This window comes from Schistocerca serialis, chromosome 1 (genome assembly GCF_023864345.2).
Source record: "Schistocerca serialis cubense isolate TAMUIC-IGC-003099 chromosome 1, iqSchSeri2.2, whole genome shotgun sequence".
Classification (NCBI taxonomy): domain Eukaryota; kingdom Metazoa; phylum Arthropoda; class Insecta; order Orthoptera; family Acrididae; genus Schistocerca; species Schistocerca serialis.
This window is the reverse complement of record NC_064638.1, coordinates 917,402,460-917,419,560: the sequence shown is the minus strand read 5'-3', so window position 1 is coordinate 917,419,560 and position 17,101 is coordinate 917,402,460. Positions and strand designations below refer to the sequence as shown.

At 36.2% G+C, this 17,101-nt stretch overlaps 1 protein-coding gene across 1 annotated transcript in view; it reads right to left on the bottom strand.

The window, feature by feature from the left end:
* The window catches only part of LOC126412224 (esterase E4-like), a 237,478-nt gene that overhangs the window by 133,835 nt on the left and 86,542 nt on the right, over positions 1-17,101 (bottom strand). The window contains exon 4 of the mRNA XM_050081716.1: positions 9,662-9,821. Coding sequence (XP_049937673.1) covers positions 9,662-9,821 — 160 coding nt within the window. The remainder of the gene's footprint in view (positions 1-9,661; positions 9,822-17,101) is intronic.

Below are 17,101 nucleotides of genomic sequence, written 5' to 3'. Positions count from 1 at the left end.
AACCTAAATCTTATCTTTAGATAAGAAGGCCGAAGAATCAGACTACACAAACACACATCCACGTATACACAAATATACACTTCTACACAAACATTAAATCACATAAGAGGAAGCCTGTCACAATGTGAGAACTGCCCGGTGTTATAGGGAAAATGTGTGTACTTATGGAATCATGCACACATATATAGGAAGCTATGACGGTTCTACATTGACTATGCATAAGGAGAGGTGCAGATACATAACAAACAACTATAAAGTAGTAACGAGTAATGGACAAATAAGAGAGAGAAAGAAAATGAAAGTAGGAGTAGAATTAGTCATGTTGATCACTAAGTAATGTCAGCGTAATGAATACTCTGATGAACTGAAGGATAGTGGGGTGTAAATAGTATATGTAGACATAGTATCTATTGTTCAAAAGAGAACAGAGGATTGTTTTGGAAAGGAAAGATATTATATAAATATATGTAAGAAATGTATATTGTTAATATATGAAATGTTATTATGTGTGGTATTATTTGCATAATGATTATGAATAAAATATTGTGTGTCCGATCTGAGGAGGGGATATGTAGTGATTCGAGAATTTCTGTGTACATTCTAGAGCCACTCAGCCTTCTACCGTCTCGAACACACAACATTCTGGATATGAGTGTGGGATGGTAGAATCCTACCTACTGCATGTCACATGTTTGTGTGTGCAAGTTTAAAATCAGTCGTGGGAAGAAAGTAGACGCGGCGGTTGGATAGCACCAATAAGTACCTCTCGGGCAATCCATAGATGTTTTAGTGAGTGTGTAAGGATGAACCATGGAGTTTATATGCAGGTCTGCATTTATTGTATCATTGACTATTGTTATTAAAACAAGAACAGTTGAAGAAGTACTTTTATGGACTCTTAACGCAACCTTGTTAGAGGCAAGACTCATTTTATGATTCATGTTAAGAAAGGTCATAATATCCAAGCCAACTTTCTGTAAACTGTAACTCAAATTGTTTCTAACATCCGATTGTACAAGAGACTTGCTGGAAGTTACATATTCATGTGGAAAGTGAGATTTTTTTATTGTGCATAGAGGTCAAATACATCATTAGTTGACAAAAAGTAAGGTTTGATGTCTACTAATTTCATAAGTAGAAAGAGTCTAAAAATTCCTGTACCTAGCATTATTCAATGGAGAAGAGGTCAAGAGGGTTTCCAGGAGCCAGCTGTTCAGTATACAAGAATGGTTCAAATCCCAAGTAAGTCACCTCGTAAAGAAGTGGAAGGTGGTTTGAGGGAATAAGAACGTTAGAGGATGAGCACTAGCATTACCTGGGGCATGTGCTGCTTAGTTAGTTATAGCAACAGCAACCTCTTCCATATCTTCCACTGGGATAGGATGCCTACCTCTTTCAGGTGTGACATCAAGGTCACCACCATTATCAAATTTCATTATCACCTTCTTTAAACCATTTAATGACACTGGGCCTCTCTTCAGATATTTCAGTTAGTGATACTCTCTCGTTGCAGCACTGTAATTGCTGCCATTCATATAAAACAATTTTACTAAAGCACACAGTCTCCCTGGTTGATAACAATACTGTTTGTTTACGTGATGGCTTGTCAAATGACAGCATGTATGTCATATTGTCATACAGTGTACAGTGACAGATTTGCACCTGCTGGACAAAAACTTGTTCTAATTTTTTTTTCCATCATGAATCAATTCCATGTTAAAACATTGGCATATGTCCCAAATTTTGCTGCATTTAATAATTACAGTCCACACTGGACCACCATGAGTAGCTGCACTTTAATTATAACCACCTGAAACTTTCTTCCAGGAATGCTAGACCTGCAAATTATGCAGGAGAACTTCTGAAAAATTTGGAAGATAGGAGATGAGATACTTGTGTAAGTAAAGTTATGAGGATGTGTCTTGAGTCATCCTTGGGTAAGTCAGTTGGAGCACTAGCTCTGGTGCCTTCACTATTGCATCCCTCAAAGCTACCCATTCTTCTTCTACTGTATTTCTTTCCCTCATTGTTGTCAATCGTTCCCTAATGCTCTCTCAAACTCTCTACAACCTCTGGTTCTTTCAGTTTATCCAGGTCCCATCTCCTTAAATTCCCACATTTTTGCAGTTTTTGCAGTTTTAATCTACAGTTCATAACCAATAGATTGTAGTCAGAGCTCTGCTGCCTTCACTATTGCATCCCTCAAAGCTACCCATTCTTCTTCTACTGTATTTCTTTCCCTCATTGTTGTCAATCGTTCCCTAATGCTCTCTCAAACTCTCTACAACCTCTGGTTCTTTCAGTTTATCCAGGTCCCATCTCCTTAAATTCCCACATTTTTGCAGTTTTTGCAGTTTTAATCTACAGTTCATAACCAATAGATTGTAGTCAGAGTCCACATCTGCCCCTGGAAATGTCTTACAATTTAAAACCTGGTTCCTAAATCTTTGTCTTACCATTATATAATCTATCTGAAACCTGTCAGTATCTCCAGGATTCTTTCATGTATATAATCTTCTTTTATGACTCTTCAACCAAGTGTTAGCTATGATTAAGTTATGCTCTGTGCAAAATTCTACCAGGTGGCTTCCTCTTTCATTTCTTCCCCCCAATCCATATTCACCTACTACGTTTCCTTCTCTTCCTTTTCCTACTACCAAATTCCAGTCACCCATGACTATTAAATTTTTGTCTCCCTTCACTATCTGAATAATTTCTTTTATCTCATCATACATTTCTTCAATTTCTTCATCATCTGCAGAGCTAGTTGGCATATAAACTTGTACTACTGTAGTAAGTGTGGGCTTCATGTCTATCTTGGCCACAATAATGTGTTCACTATGCTGTTTGTAGTAGCTTACCTGCAGTCCTATTTTTTTTATTCATTATTAAACCTACTCCTGCATTACCCATATTTGATTTTGTATTTATAACCCTGTATTCACCTGACCAAAAGTCTTGTTCTTCCTGCCACTGAACTTCACCAATTCCCACTATATCTAACTTTAACCTATCCATTTCCCTTTTTGAATTTTCTAACCTACCTGCCCAATTAAGGGATCTGACATTCCATGCTCTGATCCGTAGAACGCCAGTTTTCTTTGTCCTGGTAATGACGTCCTCTTGAGTAGTCCCCGCCCGGAGATCCGAATGGGGGACTATTTTAACTCCGGAATATTTTACCCAAGAGGACACCATCATCATTTAACCATACAGTAAAGCTGCATGCCCTCAGGAAAAATTACGGCTGTAGTTTCCCCTTGCTTTCAGCCTTGGATAATATAGCAGAAGTAAATGTTTGAAGTTGGACAGGTGTAATTCACATTGTTCAAACAAAATGTTTGTGTGAACTTAACTTCTTTTCATTGCTCCACTGCAGTTGATTTTGCTGTGATTTTCTTAAGTGATGACAGGTCAAAGAACATCATCGTTCTGCAATAACATGAGAGTTCAAAAAGTGATTCAACTGTACTCAGATTTAGAACTCTGAATGTCCTTTATTTCTTGACTTGATGTCACATCCTTCTGTTAAATGTTAATACTGAACAGGATATAAAATCTGTTAAATCTGAGCTCAAGAGGGTAATCAGTAAGCCAAAAATTGATTATTTTAGGACACTCCTCAGAGACATTCACTGGACTGATGTTTACAGTGCTCATGGCATGAATGAAAAATATAACATTTTTGCTAATAGTGTGCTTACCTTATTTGAACACTGCTTTCCCCCAAAACTTACCAAGGTTAGAGCAAAGTCTACAAAGAAGCCATGGATTACTCGAGGAATAGGGGTATCTTGTAAAACAAAAAGAAAACTGTATCTGTCAATCCGAAACATTTCCAATGTTGATGCTATAGCACATTATAAGAAATACTGCAAAATATTAAAGACTGTAATACGGATGTCAAAGCAAATATCTTACAAGGAAAAGATAGTCATATCAGATAACAAAATAAAGACAATATGGGATATAGTGAAGGAGGAGACCGGTAGAACCAGACATGAAGAGGAACAAATAGCATTAAGAGTAAATGATGCATTGGTGACAGATGTGTATAGTGTTGCAGAACTTTTTAACAAACATTTTATAACTGTTACTGAAAAGATGGGGTTGTCAGGTTCGGTAGATGCTGCTATGGATTACCTTAGACCAGACATTTCAAGTAACTTCCATAATATGAATTTGACCCTCACTACCCCAACAGAAATAATGTCCATCATAAAATCTTTAAAATCAAAAACATCTAGTGGGTATGATGAAATATCAACAAAGTTAATTAAAGAATGTGATTCTGAGCTAAGTAACATATTAAGCTATCTGTGTAACCAGTCGTTTATCAGTGGAATATTTCCCGAATGGCTGAAATATGCTGAAGTTAAGCCACTGTTTAAGAAGGGAGATAAAGAAATAGCATCAAATTTCCGTCCAATTTCACTGTTGCCAGCATTCTCAAAAATTTTCGAAAAAGTAATGTACAGTCGTCTTTATAACCATCTTATCTCAAATAACATACTGTCAAAGTCACAGTTTGGATTTCTAAAAGGTTCTGATATTGAGAAGGCTATCTACACTTACAGTGAAAATGTACTTAATTCATTAGACAAAAAATTGCAGGCAACTGGTATATTTTGTGATCTGTCAAAGGCATTTGACTGTGTAAATCACAATATCCTTTTAAGTAAACTAGAATATTATAGTGTAACAGGAAATGCTGCAAAATGGTTCAAATCTTATATCTCTGGCAGGAAACAAAGGGTGTTATTAGGAAAGAGACATGTATCAAGCTATCAGGCATCATCCAACTGGGAACTAATTACATGTGGGGTCCCACAAGGTTCCATTTTGGGGCCCTTACTTTTTCTTGTGTATATCAATGACCTTTCATCAGTAACATTACCAGATGCCAAGTTTGTTTTGTTTGCTGATGATACAAACATTGCAATAAATAGCAAATCAAGTGTAGTCTTAGAAAGATCAGCCAATAAAATATTTGTAGACATTAATCACTGGTTCCTAGCCAATTCTTTATCACTAAACTTTGAAAAAACACACTACATGCAGTTCAGAACTTGTAAGGGGTGTCCCAAGAGTATATGTCTAACATATGATGACAAGAAGATAGAAGAAGTGGACAGTGTTAAATTCTTGGGATTACAGCTTGATAATAAATTCAACTGGGAGGAGCACACCACAGAACTGCTGAAGCGTCTTAACAAATCTCTGTTTGCAATGCGAATTTTGTCAGACATAGGGGATATAAAAATGAAAAAGCTGGCATACTATGCTTACTTTCATTCCATAATGTCATATGGGATTATTTTCTGGGGTAATTCATCAAGCCAAGCTAAAGTTTTCCGGGCACAAAAACGTGCAGTAAGAATTATATGTGGTGTGAACTCAAGAACATCCTGCAGAAGCCTGTTTAGGGAACTAGGGATACTAACTACAGCTTCCCAATATATTTATTCCTTAATGAAATTTGTCATTAAAAATATATCACTTTTTCAAACCAACAGCTCAATTCATGGAATCAATACTAGAAATAAGAATAATCTTCACAAGGATTTAAAGTCACTTAGTCTTGTACAAAAAGGTGTGCATTATTCAGGAACACACATTTTCAATAACTTGCCAGCAGCCATAAAAAGCTTAACAACCAATGAAATTCAGTTTAAGAGAAGCCTAAAGGATTTATTGGTGGCCAACTCCTTCTACTCCATTGATGAATTTCTGAGGAAAACCAACTGATTTGTATATAAGTACAACATAACTTCTGCACAATTTCAGTGCAGTAATGTGTTCACTGAAAATTTGTGTGTGTGTGTGTGTGTGTGTGTGTGTGTGTGTGTGTGTGTGTGTGTGTGTGTAAGTATAATCTAACTTCTGCACCATTTCAGTGCAGTAATGTGTTCATTGTAAATAAGTATTACAGTAGTTGTATTACATGTTTCTTACCTTATAAATAAATATAAAACTTTTTTATTTTAAATTCAGTGCAATAGTATTTGTAAAATGACTCTTAGTGTTCATTAAAAAATGACGATCATTCCACTTGGGACCTGTGGAATGGTACATTAGCTTATTTGTTTTAGTTTAAATATTTGTCATGTATTGTTGTTTTTCTGACATGTTCCACATCCTGGAGGACCTCCTCACTACGGATCAATTGGAATGAAAGTAAATCTAATCTAATCTAATCTAAACAGTGCAGCTCAGAACCTCACATTGTACTACTCTCCTCATGCATCTCTTGCATCTCTTACATAAATTCGCTGACAGTCAGAACATTGTTCGTTAATTACAATCACAGAAGTTGTTTACAATTACAGAAAATATTATTCAGTGGTTACAACTGAGATGCATTAAATAGGACGCAAGCTCAAATATACTAGCCCTATCCATCATTTCCATGGAAAATAAGAGAAATGATTCAGATAAATAATATGATTACATTTTTGTTAATTGCACTGAAACTACATCATCCCAAATATTCCTATCATGTTTCCTGCTGCACACATGAGTACATTATTTTTTAATGTAGGTGGAATTTCAATACGTAAGCCAGTAGGCTAAATTAACACTTTGTTTACATTCTCAGTTTCATTTCATATTGTGAATTATAGTAATTATGAAGTAATCAGATGTAGCCATGTCAAACAATAGTATATCAAGTTGACAGTATGACAAACAGGTTTTTAACATTATAAAATATAGTGTATGTGGCACTTTTTTGTTCTTCAGTTGTTTGTAAACATATAGGAGTAATTGCAACTAAACAGATTGGCGATTCATGTTCCTACAAATGGATAGTGAATACTCTGTCTTGAAGTTGTTGAAAATTGCAGTGCTGAGCTCAAAAGATGAAATTACATATATGAGTCCTCCCTAATGATATAACAGTTAATCAAGTGATCCAAATTAGTTTTGAAATCATATGAAACATGGGCTGTAACCTATCAGGACGACTCCCATTTTTGTCACTGAAGGGTAGCACTAGGCAATGAATGTCTATGATAGGCTGGTATCTAATGGGAGGTTGATAGTGAGGGAAAGACTGGATGATAGAAAAGAAGTAAGATAGGAGTGACAAGAACTGAGGCAACACAGATAATGATCTGATGTGTTGTTTTCCATAATTTGGTACATATATAGCTATTTGTTTATGTTTTTTGAGGGGAGGAAACTGTAAGTCAACACAATTTTCATGATAATGCATATTGTAATCACGTTTATGGACATGGAGTAATGATACATTTGATAAAATAGCATTTGATTCTCGTTGAATACAATGTTATGATATACAATGTTGAGTTACTTAAGAATAGAAGTGTCTTTATCAGAATAATTTTTCAGATAATTATCCTTAAACATCCTGCAAATCAACATGTCAGTGAGAAGTAGTCATTTTTTTCATCTTTCTCAAGGGATATTATATTTAATTTTGTTGTACTTTACCATGTTTCATTGACTGTTTAAATATAAGAACTTTCATACAGAATTACTTTATTGACAGTTTGCTATAAGAAGACTGCCTAATGTTGGAGTGATGGAAGTTAGTGTTTGGGTTGGTGTATCATGTAGTTCTACTGAATTCTTTCAACATTGGAGACCAGGCATTCCGTTACAATACATATGACTACAAATTGTACAATACTTGACAGCAGAAACTGCAAACTATTAATATGTAGATATTTATAAGTTCTGCATGAGGATATAAAAGTAGGTATAGAGTATGAAATAAACTATGTTGGTCAACAGAAAATGTTGAAGTTTGCAGGAGATACAAACCTTTGCAACTAAACACAGCAACAATTACCTTATTACATAGTCTGTTATTTGTCAAAATAGTTTTATTTACCAAAAAAAAAAAAAAAAAAAAAGAAACTTCTCACTCCGTACATTATTTGTATAAATTATTGTTAGCCTCCTACTTTGGCTGACCTTCACTGTCTCTCCCACCATTCAGACTTATCACCACTAATAAATCCTCTCTGTATCATTTACTCATCTGTCTACATATCTAGCATTTAATTGTATTTAGCAGTTTTCCTAAATTGCCCTTCGTACTTACATCATTGTTCATTAACATTTTTGCATGATTATAAATTTCCTGTTACTTCTTAATATTACCTTGACTTGTTCATAACTATCCTTTATCCATTAGTTGGTTGAATTTAGATAATTATTGAGAGACTAAGATTTTGAATCAGGGTGATTCATTACCATTTTATTCCATCTTTTTGTGTAATGACTTAGTGTGCCACGATGTACAATCTTTCATGGTATTATCTTCTCCTTACACTTTTTCCGTATTTTTTGTGTAATTTAATTTTTTTTATTATTTATTATTATTATTATTCAAGCTTGGGCCCTAATGGACCACAAAGTGTACAAAAAAGGAAATTTTTGGAGTTTTAGCTTTCCTTTTTGGGAATATTACTTTCATGGTCTCAGAATGGACTCTTCTCCTGTCATCTGACAAAAGTGTTTCTGTCTTTTTGGATTTTTCTGCCACATTAAGTGTCCATTTGTAGAATTTATACCTAAAAATCCCTCTTTCTAGGATAGCAAGTTCTGTTATTCCTGCTTTTTGAAGACTTCTTTCGCTGCACTGAACCATTTTATTGTTTCAGTTTTAGCTTTACTGCAACTTTTGTAGATTTCCACATTGTATCTAGTCAATCTACCTGGTTCCATTCTCTTAATATACTTGTAGTATTTTACCTTCATTTTTTTGTATCAAATACATGTTGGTATATTTTTCAGTTTACTTGTCTGCTGTCAGCTTATATGTTTTTTTTAGCATAATTTGGACCTAATATTTTCTGATTACTTTTATTTCTCCCTTTTTGAATTATTTAGAGTTTCTACATGTTGTCTTTATGTTTTTTGAGGTCCCTCTCTTCCACAGTCACATTTTACAAGTAATGTGGTCTTATACTGTTTTCTGTAAAAGACAGCATAACTCTCACATTAGTTCTCTCTTTCTGTTTAAAATGAGTGTTTCATTCCCATAAAGACACCCTGCTTGTCATATGATTCTTTTATGCACATGTTCAAATGGCTCTAAGCACTATGGGACTTAACATCTGAGGTCATCAGTCCCCTAGACTTAGAAGTACTTAAACCTAACTAACCTAAGGACATCACACACATCCATGCCAGAGGCAGGATTCGAACCTGCAACCGTAGCACCAGCGCGGTTCCGGATTGAAGCGCCTAGAACCGCTCAGCCACACCAGCCGGCTTTTATGCACATGTCTGTCAACAACTCAATGTTCCTGCTTTTTGGTGAGTGCACTCTTACACTCCTAATTTTTTAAAGACATATTTTGTAACTCTGAAGTTTGTTTCTGTTTTGTGGTAATGAATTTTGTAACCATTCTGTTGCAGACTTGTCCCCTGGATGGGTTTGCCTAAATATTTGAACAAAGAAACTCTTGTCATATTTCCACATATAATTTTTTAAAATTTTGGATGCCAGATTGCTGATACTATATACTTTTGTTTCAAATTAAGGAGAGTAGTCTTTCATTTGCAAAACCTAAACATCATGTATAATTATGACAAATTCATGTTGGTCCTATCAAAGTTGCTTCAGTGTGGTAGTTACATGTAGGAAGTTGCATTTGCCTGAATAGATTTCAATAGTACAACTTACCCAGAGCTCCCAATCGATAGTTGAATGTGACAAGTACAATGTCCTGATCCATAAGGTATTGTGGTCCATGCAATGCGCTGTTCCCTGTGCCTCCATACCACCCTCCAGCATGGACCCAGACCATAACAGCTCTCTTAGGATTGGCATCTTGCATTGGTAACTGAAAGGATATAATATGAAATTCAGACACGAAAGAATGTGATTTTCGTAATTCTGAAGTATTTTGCAGTCCTTGTTAATTCCATCAAGGACTTTCAGAGCTGCAACATTTGATGTCTTTTTCTGTGGTCTTTCTTAAGCCTGTTGCTGGAGCCTCCTTTTCTGAGGTTATCTGGCTGTGCTGTTTAACTCTATCTGAGCTCCATTTAAAGAAACGTTTCCCTCAGACTACAGCTGTAAATGTACACTGATGTTACAGAGTCATTTCTACAGTGTAATTTCAACAAAGTAAAATACTTTAGAAACAACTACTATCAAACAGATACCTGCCACTAAAATGTGGTTTACATGACAACAGTGCACCCATGTTCCACAATGGAGTTCTTGCTGTTACTGTTTGAATAGGGTTGGTTTGATCAAATTCCATGAAACTGGTCAGTAACCTCCAAGGTTTACACAAACCAGTTCAAATTGTTTAACATAACGACCATTCCTGGAATATATCTTTTTTAATAGGCCTACATAGAAAGCAGAACTTCAAGTTATTCAGTATGTAGTGTGGTGTATAAACAAATAACACCAGACAAAGAAAGAGTATTTGTCTAATTGGATGGGGTTTCTTCCTTTGCACAGAATGATCCCTTCCTGTGTACTGCCTGAGAGCTGTCTCTTAATTGTATCTGTTGAGCATAGATAACTGTAATTTATGTGTATATAGTGTTGTATCATGTATGTATTGTGTGATGTTGAGAGAATGGAGAGGGTTAAACCCAGTGGTAGCATACAGCGTCCACCCAATGAATAGCACCAATAGAATCACCAATCTTAATAACCCCATGCGGCAGATGAATTGCTATCAACAGTGTCACAAGACCTCATTCAACTGGTCACTGCAGAGAGGTTTGGAATTTAATCCAGGATATTAGAGCAAAGTCTGGTAATCAGGAACTTGATACCAAGAAACCACAGCAACTAATACTTTAACTAAGTAATAAACAGTACTTTGTGTTTAGTACTAAGTACATTTGTATGTTAATTATTTACTAGCAGGTGGAATATTGACATCTAAATACTGGCAATGATGACAGAAGAAGATGTAGGAAGAAAACTGAGAAACAGTTCTCGAAGAAAGTCACTGCAAAAAACTGTGTACTAACATTCTGACTAGATGATAACCTTTAAGGAGGCAGTCATGCCTTGAGGTAGTTGGGCCTCAGCACCTGTAGACAACAGTGGTCCTGTGTTTATGGGCTGTGTACGTATGAATATGTATACTTTGTGAACATTTGATCAATATTTCACTGTAACATATACACTTGCTCAAGTTCATAATATGTAAATACACCAAAAAGTCAATAAACATATAGATTTAATAAATATAAGATGAGTACATGATGGTCATCAGAGAACTGTTATGGTTATTGAAGGGAAGAGAGTAAATGTGAACTCTTGTTGGTGTGCACGTTTACTTTTCCAAGACTTCCTTTACCATTGTTGTTTGTGCTTTATTTATATATTTATTTATCCATCCATAAATAATCAGGATTGTATGGATGTTGTCAACATAAGTATATACAATAGGCACACAAATTTATAATTATCACAATCAGAATTCATGAATATTGTAACATAAAGACACATTGTTAAACCACTTAATAACACAGTTGATAATTTTTATATATATCTATATATTTACATCATTCCAAGTAATCCTTGACAGTATAAAAACACTTTACGAAGAAATATTTTTTTAGTGATTTCCTGAAGTTATCTATTTTGCTTAGGTCTTTGATCCCTTTTGGAAGATTGTTGTACAATTTAATTCCATTATATAACATGCTATTTTGAGTTTTTGATTTGTTTGTCCTATAGAGGTGTAAGTGTTGTATGTTTCTGGTTTCATGTGCATGTACTGGCATGTGCATGTGCATGTGCATGTGCATGTACTGTGCATGAACTGGTCAATGTGTTTTTTATGTATATTACTGTCTGCAAAATTTATTCACACAGAACTGTCAATATATCCAAAGATTTGAATAACTCTGGGCAATGGGATCTATTGCTACTTTTCACTATGATTCGTATGGCCCTTTTTTGCAACTTAAATATTGTTTGTCTGTTCCACTCTGTCGACCCTCAGAAGGATATGCCATAACTAATTATAGAGTGGGCATACACAAAATATGCAGTTCTAGTACATGAGCTACTACATACTGAATTTATTATCCTAAGTGCATAGTGTGGTGTCACCGTCAGACACCACACTTGCTAGGCGGTAGCCTTTAAATCAGCCGCGGTCCGTTAGTATACGTCAGACCCGCGTGTCGCCACTGTCAGTGATTGCAGACCGAGCGCCCCCATACGGCAGGTCTAGAGAGACTTCCTAGCACTTGCCCCAGTTGTACAGCCGACTTTGCTAGCGATGGTTCATTGACAAATTACGCTCTCATTTGCTGAGACGATAGTTAGCACAGCCTTCAGTTACGTCATTTGCTACGACCTAGCAATGCGCCATTATCAATTGCTATTTATCTTGTGATGCATGTACCGTCAGACTGATGTTCACCAATTATGGATTAAAGTTAAGTATTCCAACAGCTATGTACTTTATTTGCTAGACTCAAATCCTTTAACTGTTCCAGACCTCACGCCAGCCTGCGTGAGCTTAAACGCGTGCCTTTCGGCTACCCGTCATTGTGGATTGGCTGTCTTGCCAGTCCAAAACACATAGCATGCTGAAGCAAACACAGAAACAGAGAAAAAAATTTTAGAGTACAGAAGCGTATAATAAGAGTAATGAGTAGTGTAAATCCAAGAACATCATGTCGAAACCTATTCAAAAAATTGGGCATATTAACCACAGCTTCTCAGTATATTTATTCCTTAATGAAGTTTCTTGTAAATAATACATCTCTTTTTCTAACTAACTGCTTAGTACACAGTATCAATACTAGGAATAAGAACAATATACATAAAGATTTAAAATCATTTACTCTTGCCCAGAACGGAGTCCAGTACTCAACAACGCATATTTTCAATAAGTTACCAGCAACCATTAAGAGTTTAGTTTCAGACAAGGCACAATTTAAACATAATTTAAAAGAATTTTTGGTTGCCAACTCCTTCTATTCCATCCATGAGTTTCTCAACAAGAGCAGTAGGCGATTTTAATGAAAATTTATTATACCTTAATTTTTGACAATACTTGGTTGTAACAGCCAAGTAACTACCTACTGTGTGCATGATGGATGTATGGAAATCAGATGTAAGTCTTAAGTCTGTAAATAGTGGAAGTTTAATTTTAAATATGGTACATAATCTAACTGTTCTTAACTGAGGATCACTGAAATGAATAATTTACTTTAATTTTTCACAATACTTGGTTGTAATAGCCAAGAAACTAGCAAATGTCTGAATGATGGATTTAATGAAAGCAGATGTAAGTATTAAACCTGTAAGTATTAGAAGTTTAAATTTAATTCATGTACATAATTTTACTGTTTATTGACTGAGGATCATTAAAATTAATGAAACTCAAGTTTTTCTAATTAGATTTTTGTGATGTGCTTATCTGACATGTTCCACACCCTCTTTTACGGGTCTATGGAATGAATAATTAATCTAATCTAAGCTATTCGATTTCCAAGTACCGCAGTGTGCTTGGACCAATTTAGTTGAGATTCGACATGCATGGCTAAAAATTTTGTTGATTGTACACATTCTGTGTGCTCGTCATTAACTTTAAGCTTGGTACTGTTCAGTTTTCTGTTTAAGTGGAAACTAATACTGTTGTTGTTGTTGTTGTTGTTGTTTTTTTTTTTTTTTTTTTTTTTTTTTTTTTTTTTTTTTTTTTTTTTTTTAGGCTTAATTTGTTAGTCTCTATCCACTGGCACACATGCTTATGTGTTTCCTCAGCTTTTCTATTGAGTACACTTGGTGACTCATCTTTGATTAAGATGTTACTGACATCAGCAAACAGTGCTGATGTTGAAATTTCTTGGTAATGCTGATGCTGAAATTTTCTCAGATGGTACTTAGAGCATGTTGTACACTCATGCTCATAAATTAAGGATAATGCTGATACATGGTGAAACAATGCTCTAGTGGGCAGTTTGTGGGTTTAAATCACCTTGGCACATAACAATGTGGTGCATTTGACCTGTGGTTGTCGCACGGTGGCACTGGCAGCAATCCACATATGTAGAGGTGTGTTGGTGCATGTCAGAGTATGGTGCAGCGAGTAAGTGTGCTGAGGTTTTCAGATGTACTAATCGTGACTATGTGTTGAAAATGGCTCAAAGAACACATGTTTACCTTGGGGTAGAATACTAGGATGACTGGAGGTTGGTCAAACACATCAGGTTTTAGCATGGGCCCTACGTGTGTCACAAAGTGTGATCTCAAGATTACAGCAATGATTCCAGCAGACAGGAAATGTGTCCAGGCACTACAGTACGGGACATCCACAGTGTACAACACCACAAGAACAACAATATCTCACCATCAGTGCCTGCAGATGACCACGGAGTGCTGCAGGTAGCCTTGCTCGGGACCTTACTGCAGCCACTGGAACTGTTGTCTCCATACAGTCTACAGACGACTGAACAGACATGGTTTATTCACCCAGAGACCTACAAGGTGCATTCCACTGACCCCTGGTCACAGGAGAGCCTGTAAAGCCTGGTTTCAAGAACACAGTACACAGTCACTGGAACAGTGGTCCCAGGTTATGTTCACGGACAAGTCCAGGTATAGTCTGAACAGTGATTCTCACCTGGTTTTCATCTGGCATGAACCAGGAACCAGATACCAACCCCTTAATTTCCTTAAAGGGACCTGTATGGAGGTTGTGGTTTGATGGTGTGGGATGGGACTATGGTTGGTGCATGTACACCCCTGCATGTCTTCGACAGAGGAACTGTAACAGGTCAGGCATATCGGGACGTCATTTTGCACCAGTATATCCACCTTTTAAGGGGTGCAGTCAATTCCACCTTCCTCCTAATGGATGATCACACACGGCCCCTCCGAGCTGCCATCATGGAGGAGTACCTTGAAACAGAAGATATCGGGCGCAAGGCGTGGCCTACCTGTTCTTCGGACCTAAATCCAACTGAGCACATCTGGGATACTCTCAGTCAACATATTGCTGCACATCTTCAAACCCCTGCAACACTTCAGGAGCTCTGACAGGCACTGGTGCAAGATTGGGAGGCTATACCCCAGCAGCTGCTCGACAACCTGATCCAGAGTATGCCAACCTGTTGTGTGGCCTGTGTGCGTGTGCATGATGATCATATCCCATATTGACGTTGGGGTACATGCACAGGAAACAGTGGCGTTTTGTAGCACATGTGTTTCGGGATGGTTTTCTCAACTTATCACCAGTACCGTGGACTTACAGATCTGTGTCGTGTGTGTTCTCTATGTGCCTATGCTATTAGTGCCAGTTTTGTGTAGTGCCAAGTTGTGTGGCACCACATTCTGCAATTATCCTTAAGTTAGTTAGTTATGTGTTCCATTGATCAATATCACGGAAAACTGTTATGATGTGGAACGTGTCATATGAACAAGAAATGCACACAGGAAACAAGTTTTTTTTTTTTTTTTTTTTTCATTACAGTTGTTATACCTATATATTTCTATTATCTATCCCATTCCCTGAAATGGCACAAAATGCATATATTATATCTCCAGATTTATTTATTCATATTCAAGAATTCATTTATGAGCATGAGTGTAAATGATCACAGATCCTCCGTACAACCAATAGCCAGAACACTGCATCTTGTAGCTATTTCCTCAGTTGAAATCACTGCATTGTTTTGTCAGGCTTTACAGCTTCCCATTGAAATGATGTCTGTAATTATGTTTTATACAAAATCACAAAGTGAAACAAAGTCAGAATCAAATAACAAATTACTCTTTTCATTAGAATCGAAAGTGACAAAGTAACCACAATGATAAAGAAAACCAAAAAACATGGCCATGCACAGAATGAATATTCATCTCTGGTGTGATCACATTATAAGTACTAAAACAAGGCCAAAAACAACTCTTAGTATAACAAGCTCACTCTTATCTACCCTCCCATTCTTCTTTGATTGAGCTTGTTTTTGAAGTGATTGACAGAGCTTTTCTATCTGATATAAATTTGTCTCTAGTTTCATAAACAAATCTGCCAACTGTTTAGCAGAACAAACACAACAATCTTCTGTCTCACTGCCTTCAACACATTCAAATAAGTAATAGTATTTAATGTATATGTGTTTGGAACATTTCTGATGCTCTGCATTTTTAATCACATGAACAGCACTTGGAGTTGTTGACACATGGTCTATCTTTAAAGTGATCAGTTAGTCCCTCAGAATTCTCTTTCACACAATAGACTCTATATCCAACTGTCTCGTGATAGCATGGTAATGATACCAGATCACAAGTTTTGTTCTTCTTAGGATACCATTTCCTCTTCCATTGCTTGCTTCCACTTTGATGACTGCTTTTTCAGAAGTTTGATACTGAAAGATAATGGCAGAACAGGTTATACCTTGATCTGAAAACAAGCGGATGCTCACAGATTAGATCATTCTCTCAGATTCATTCTTTTACTTTCTATTACTCATTCACTAGTAACATCCTATTCAGATTCCTGGTGAACATCTTCAGCAGCATGTTTTACCAGGAAAAATGTACCATCTCTCTCTTCCGTGTTTAACCCATGGGTTTCTTCTTCAATATAAAAGACATTGCAAGAGATTACAACTTTCTGTGACTCTGTATTGTAGAGACAGTAATTGTTACTATATCCACCAAAGCAAATCATGATCAATTTCTTCAATTTACTATCCCATTTTGATCTAAACTGATCAGGAAAATGTACATATGCCGACAATCCAAACCCCTTCATGTGTTATAAAGATGGAGGTTTTCCAAACCATTTTACATACAGCATCAAGAGTACTCATATCCAGGGACAAGGTGTGCCATGGCCTTCCCCTCACAGAGAAAGGAAAACTTAAAAGGTGATATTATGCAGGTTTTTAATAGGGTGAGAATGGGAACTTTTTTTTGGATACTTACAAGTCACCATTCATCATCCAAAATATTAAAAATACCTCACACCATCAGGTAGCCCTCCCTGCAAACTACTGTATGGGTATCCTTGCTTGGAATGATATTATTGTTTGCTTTACATAGTCATTGATTTAAGATAGGCACAGCATAATTTAGTGCTACGCCTCATAATTTATGAAGACAACATAAGTGTGCACGAACAATGGA